This window comes from Molothrus aeneus, chromosome 8 (genome assembly GCF_037042795.1).
Source record: "Molothrus aeneus isolate 106 chromosome 8, BPBGC_Maene_1.0, whole genome shotgun sequence".
Taxonomy (NCBI): domain Eukaryota; kingdom Metazoa; phylum Chordata; class Aves; order Passeriformes; family Icteridae; genus Molothrus; species Molothrus aeneus.
The window spans coordinates 33,836,003-33,842,875 of record NC_089653.1 but is presented as its reverse complement, the minus strand read 5'-3'; the positions used below and the strand labels follow the sequence as shown (position 1 = coordinate 33,842,875).

Below are 6,873 nucleotides of genomic sequence, written 5' to 3'. Positions count from 1 at the left end.
GTCTAAAGCTTCCAGAGGTAGATAAAAGTTAGAGAGCAAAGCAAGGAAAAAAATCCTTATGGATTCAGGAATTCTTCATGTCCTCTCCCTCAGCCTTTCTTGCTATTGAAACCACCCTTTTCTGTTCCAAAACTCTTCCCAAATCCATCAGCCATGACACTGCTCAGTTAAGATGCCTCAATGAAGGCAGTTCCTTATTTTTCAGATGGGAAAATTGAGTAGAAATTATTTTTCCAAAGTCACTGAATTACTCAGCTAAGACTGGCCAGAGCACTCCCAACTTCCCAACTTGCTCCTCAATCCCCACACAAAGCATCCCTCTTCCCACTCTTTGAACTCTTTGATCTTTTCCCTTTCTGTTATGTTAGCCAAGAAAAAAAGTAAAGGAATTCACAAATTATCTTCTCACAGCATCACGAATCCCTGCTCTCCACAAAGAAATAAAATTAATGACAACACATTAATTATGGTGCAGGTTGGCACCCTTATAGTTGTTCCCATTGTTCACTTATTACTGAAAAAAAGACATTTTCTGCCACATTTCCAGTTCCTGTCAGCATAAAAATTAATGTGCCTGGCAATGGCCCCCTCAGATCCTTATTTCCTGACAGAGATCACTGAGGTCACTCTCTGTTCTCTCCAAAACAAAGCCACCTTTAAAGTTCAGAGATGCGTTCAGCATTGTGGAGTCTTCGGTGGGTGGTGATGGCCAGATCAGCCCTCCAGTGACAGAACTCCTGAAAGGCAGCTGGACAATCCACATTTTCCAGGCTTGCCCTGGTTTAGGTGATTTAGGTGACTTATGGCTCTTGGTGGCCTCCTGGTCCCATTGTTTTGTACATGCAGATCCCTCCAGCTGGAGTGTGGCCTGTCAGGGACTGGCTAAAACCATAAAGAATGGGATTTTCCCAGCAGCCAATTTTTCTTGCATCCCTTATTTTTTGATAAAAGGGGATGAAGGTCTGTGGGAGCAGGACAGCAGCTCTGCAGCCCTCTGGAACATGCCCTGCCCAAAGACAAATGCCAAAACACTAAATGAGTTACTCTCATTCCTGCTCAATAAATGAAAGGGAAGAGCCTGATTTCCCAAGCTCCATGCAGAGTTCTCTTGGCTTAAAGACAACCTTGCTCATCCCAGGTTACCAAGGCAGGAACATATTCATTATGTAGGAAAATGTTAGCAAAAACAGATCTCAAAATCCAAAAAAAGGTAAATCTGAATTAATTTGGTTTTTTTTTTTTGCTTTCCTGAAAGATGGTTTGGGTGGAGATATGAGCAGGACAGAGCTCTGCCCTGGGACAAAACACCTCCATCCCCACAGCTGTGTGCAGATGCAGAATGGATTAATGGAATTATGGAATCATGGGATCACAGACTGGTTTGGATTGAAGGGACCTTAAAGCTCATCCCATTCCACCCCTGCCATGGCAGGGATACCTTCCACTATCCCAGGCTGCTCCCAGCTCCAATGTCCAGCCTGGCCTTGGACACCTCCAGGGATCCAGGGGCAGCCACAGCTTCCACTGACAACCTGTGCACTCAGGAACTGTTTTTGCTTCTGTCACCAGCCGGGAATCATTCCCAGCCCTTCATTTTTTCCATGGCCAAAGGCAGTAAAGTTCTGCTCCTTGGGGAGCCCTGGAGAGACCCGGAGAGTGTTTGGGATGGAAAATTTGCAGGACATCTGGCATGGCTGAAATGCCAGCAGCCAGGAGTGACCCAGGGCCATGACCAGCTGCAGTGTCACCACGGTGCCACCCTGGGCTTGCTCCCATCTGATAGTACCCAAGGATAATAAATATCCAGCACACTCCTTGGGCATTTTCCATGGTTCCTGGGTTCCATGGTTCCTAGGATTTCATGGTTCCTGGGTTCCATGGTTCCTAGGATTTCATGGTTCCATGCTTCCATGCTTCCTAGCATTTCATGGTTCCTAAGATTTTATTGTTCCTGGGTTCCATAGTTCCCAGGATTTCATGGTTCCTTGGTTCCATGGTTCCTGGGTTCCATGGTTCCTAGGATTTCATGGTTCCTGGGTTCCATGGTTTCCATTCAACTCAGCAAACTCAAGATGACCCCAAAAGAACTCAAGTATTTAAGCGACTTTAAAACCCAGGATGTGTTAAACTTTTCAGCCTGGACAAAGACAGGCAGGAATGTGTTTGATCTCCTTGGATCAGCCAGAAATCATCCAGAAAAACCTGCTGTCCCACCAGCACAGCTCCATGCTGGGCTCACTTTACCCCATGAGCTCAGAGAGGGCATCACAGAGGTGATGACAACAAACCACCTCACTGTAGGGTTAAAAACGATCTCCTGAGCCATGATATTTAACAGGGAAATATTAGAAAACATCCACAGAGTGATTTATTATAATTAGTATCACAGCTTTGACTGCAAAAGGCATTGCAGAGACACTCTGCCACATTGTCAAGCCAAGGGCACAGCTTGTTACACTCAGGGGACACAGCCACAAGTAAAACTCACACGTGTGTGACCTTTCCTCCACACCACATTTACATATTTCACATCAAGTGACTTTTTCCATGTTTTATTTTTTTTACCAACAGGAAATTAAAAAAAAATCCTAGATTTGGCACATTTCATCAATTGAGTGTTGCCTACCTAAGTCAATTAATTGAGGCACAGGGAATGGTGCTGATACCCTGCCTTAAAGTGATTTCCCAAGATTCTTCTGGATATGAGATGAGACATCTCCAGAGACTGTTCCCTGCCAAAGTCATTTTAAATAACTATATTAAAACGCCAGTGGAAGTTACAAGTAGGGCCTGATTGTTTCACCAGTGGCCCTTCATATCATTGGAAACCTGAAATGAAGTGTACTTTAAATCTCTATTTAAATTACCAGTTGCCTTCAAGCAAATGTGATTTGGGATGGGAAAGCACAGGGATGCCTCGTGCCTGGCAGAGAGGAGGGATTTTGGGAATACTCCGTCCTCCCCACAGGCTGCGCGCACACATCTCCTCAAAGCGCGGGATTGTCTTTGTATGAATCAAAGAGCAGCTTGATTAAAACCTGTAGCCTGACAAAGGAGGGAAATTAAGCAAATGAAAACATTCACTTCGAGACAAAACTTTATGCCAGTGTGACTTGGGGAGCAAAGCCCTTCCCGAGCACTCCCATCTGCTCCGCTCGGCTCGCGGCGCTTGGGGAGCGACATTTGGGGACTCTGTCAGAGGTGGCCTCGTCAGAGAAAAACACCAAAAGGAACTCAAAGCAAGGACTGGAACATCCGATGTCAAAACCTGGGCCGGGCTTTGGGACACTTGCTCAGGACTTTGCCCTTCGGAAGGAAGTTTTTTTAATTCCCGCTCCGACGCCGTTGCGGAAGGACCTTTTGTGGAGAGGGGACTCCGGGAGAGGCTTCCCAAGGGGCAGCTCCTCACCCCTGCCCACCTTGGACAGGCAGCTGCTCAGCAGCACCAGGCACGAATCCCATCTCCCATACAGCTGGCAGGTCAAATAAAAGGGGTTGGTGCTCTGGAGATTAAAGGCAAACAAACAAACAAACAAACAAGGAGGGGGAAAACAAAAAAAGAGATAAGAGAAGGTAAAATTATGGATTTGTGTATTTGCCAGGACTTGTGCAGGATACAGAGCAAAGTAGAAACACAAAAGCAATTTATGCTTTGAATGGCAGGGATGAGCTGTTACTTTCTAAGGATTTATTGTGTTCAAAATCAGATTTTTTTCATTGTTTTTAATACATTTCTGGACTAAAATACTGATACAATTACGTTTAGGGTATGATATGAATTGTTTTCTGTGATGCTGACCAGCTGTGACATAGTTTCCTTGGAACAACACAGGTGTTTATTGCTGGAAAATGAGATTTTTTCAGGGAAAAATGAAACACCAGCTTTGTATAACCTGGGTGAACATCTGAGCCTGAAATTACAGGTAAGAGAAAACAAAAATACCTGTAAAGCTAAAATTTGGAGGATGCTTTCGAGTAGTTATGACCAATTCTGGAAGTAGTTCTGAATAAGCTTAATAATGACAAAATAGTAATGGGAATTTTAAAAAGTCTGCATAAAAATCCAGGCTTGGACAAAAATCCAGGGTTTTGCACACATTCCTTTTACTTGCACTCTATAGGACAAAAAAATGCCAACTACATAAAAACTTTCACATATTTCAACAGCCCTTAAAATAAACTGCATTTAATTACTGGTGAATTATAAAATAAAACCATTTCCTGGCACGTCTGTGGTTGCTCTGTGTGTATTTCACCATATCCTGATTTCTCAGCTGATTTTCCATCTTAAAGTCATATTCTGTAATCTCTAAAAATTCCATGCAAAGCCATAGGATTAACACCTGGAATTGCTGGTAAAACTTAATTAGGATTTGTTTTAATTCAGTGTTTTATTGCTCTTTTTTAATACTGGTTATTGAGTTAATTTTTTGTTTGTTTAATGACTTTTTCTGCAACCAACACTTTCTGCCACTGACAAGGCGCTTCCCAGACTGAATTTTCTCCCTAACATGAAAAAACACTTTTTGCCAGGAAAAAAAAACCTATAAAAACCAAAAAAACAGGCACAGAGAAATTCTCCTTTTGAATTTTTAGCTGCTATTGCACTAGATTTCCTGAACAAATAACTTTTATTATGACATTTATTGAAGCAATTAAAGTCCTTTTAACCATGATATCATCACCATAAAGAGAACCCATCCATTAGGAAATGTGGCTACTCACATCCAGCTGTGTCTAAATAAATCAGTTGATTATAAATAAGTTAATTAATTGATAAACTCACTAGCAATAAGTGAAATTAATACATATACATCTAATTGCAGGTCTTTGAGATATGCAAGGAATTCAGATTAAATGGAGAGGAGATTTGTGATTTTCTCTCTTCCATCCAGGATTTCAGCTCCCCACACACCACATTAAATATGCACTGAGTTGCTCACATGATTATTTCAGAGGCTTGCATATTTTATTAATAACACCAGGAAAAATTAGGCTATGCTCCAGGAAAATTAGGTAATAATATTTAACCAATAGCTTTAATACAAGAAAGCCCTTTTGTTTTATAAAAAATAAAAAACACAGCAGCAAAGAAGCAACCAAGCAAACAAAATTAATTTAAATAAAGAAGTAATTTAAGAGGAATGAAACAGATCTGGGAGTAATTGGAGAATGGGACTTACCATGGAAGGGCCAACTGGGAAACCCGAGCACACCAATGTCATGGAGATCCACAGGATGAAAACCAAGTTTAACCTGCATGGTCTTCAAAGAAAAGCTGAGATTAATGAAAATTTGGACCAAAACCAAGCAAAATATGAACAGAGAGCATCCCATGCACCAAGAACCCCGCAGTGGCTTTACCTGCTCATTTTTTACCCAGCACTGTGTGTGTGAACATGCAGCTCCACATCCAAATTCCTCACATATCCTTTCAGTTCTTCCTCAGGTGACCATTTTATACCAGAGTTCAGGAGGGAAAATGTCATCAAAGCTGATTTTATTCTGACTAATTGCTCCTTGTTTGGCCTTTTCTTCTTGTTAAATGGGAAAATGGCAAGAACACGCTCAGCTGCCATCGCCAACCCCGGGGATTTCATTTAAAGTGTCCCATTAAATGTCACTCAAGTGGTTTTATTGTTACCTCTGTGTCATCACTGCAAGCCTGGTCAGAGGTCTAAAGATTTCAAAAATCCATCTCAAGAGTTTGTTGCCACTTCCAATATATCAGGTGGAGACCTTGCAAAGCCTGGCAGCGAGGGAGAAACATTAAAAGTGCATTTTAAGTAAAACAAAATCCTCAAAGAGTCTTATTATACTCAAAGCAGCCCAATACAAAGAATATTTTTGTTTTTCTATCTTTCTACCCCAGCATTATTTATTTACGTGCTTAGTTCTAAATACACCAAATGAATTTTTTTTCCTGACAATTAAAATTCTTTGGACATTAATTTCTACTATGCAGCAATATCTCAGTCCACACTGAGTTTAGCCAATCCAAACTTCTACAGGACCAATAAACTCTGTTAATCTCATTAATAAACTCTGGTAATCTCCAGCAACACAGCAAATGTTTCATGTCTAAAAGCATCATTTGTTGCTGCAACAAATTTAATGGTGCAGTATTTTAGGGGATTCTTTGGTTTATTTATCCAGATTGGTGTGAAAGTGCTGAATCCCACAAGGTCTGGGAATGTTGGGCTGCACAGGGAATGCTGAAAAACATTAAATTCCATTTCTTTTTTCTCAGAATGAGCACCACTTCTACAAAAACATGCTGGGTTAATGCTTGGACTCGCTGATCTGAGAGCTTTTCCAACTTCAACCATTCCAGGGTTTGAAAGAAAACACTGAGGATTATTTTTTGACAACCACAGAGTGTCAGACATGCACACAGTGAGGCACAAACCCCAAGTGTTGCATTTCCTTTAGTGTTTACACTGAAAAATCAGCAGAGAAGGGCTCCAGAAGGGACCTTGGTGTGGGTCTTTGGGGAGACTGAGCTGCTATAAATGATGCCAAATTTCACTGCAATATTTCAGCTCATTTTGACGATCTGGAAAGGTCTTTTCCAACCATAATGATCCCACGATGCTGTGATTCAGTCTCCTGATAAAGTGCATTTCATTCCAGGAGCCAAAGAACTGTGAGGAGAAACCCAGTGGCATGGGAGAACCTTTAGGAGTTTTAAACAAAAATTCCTGATGTGATCTCTGCCCGTGGTTGGCCATTTCTCCCTCATCATGGTGGTGCTGATCATGTCGAGGTTGAGAAAATCCAAGACTCTGAAATGACTTTCTAAAAAGAAAAAGTGGTTTTAAAAGAATTGTGGTTGCTGGTGAAGCTCTCTGGGATTCTCCAGGCCCATGAGGG

At 41.7% G+C, this 6,873-nt stretch overlaps 1 protein-coding gene across 2 annotated transcripts; it reads right to left on the bottom strand.

The window, feature by feature from the left end:
* Positions 1-2,560: 2,560 nt before the first annotated feature.
* Positions 2,561-5,740, bottom strand: NPS (neuropeptide S). Of its 2 annotated transcripts, none has more exons than XM_066555053.1 (3): positions 5,645-5,740; positions 5,184-5,265; positions 2,561-3,503 (listed from the first exon to the last, which is right to left on the bottom strand). In XM_066555053.1, the coding sequence occupies exons 1-3, from the start codon at positions 5,653-5,655 to the stop codon at positions 3,294-3,296; spliced, it is 303 nt and encodes a 100-aa protein (XP_066411150.1). In that variant the 5' UTR covers positions 5,656-5,740; the 3' UTR covers positions 2,561-3,293. The 2 variants fall into 2 exon arrangements, with proteins under 2 accessions (XP_066411150.1, XP_066411151.1); XM_066555054.1 differs by lacking the exon at positions 5,645-5,740 and adding an exon at positions 5,365-5,513.
* Between the last annotated feature and the right edge of the window lie 1,133 nt (positions 5,741-6,873).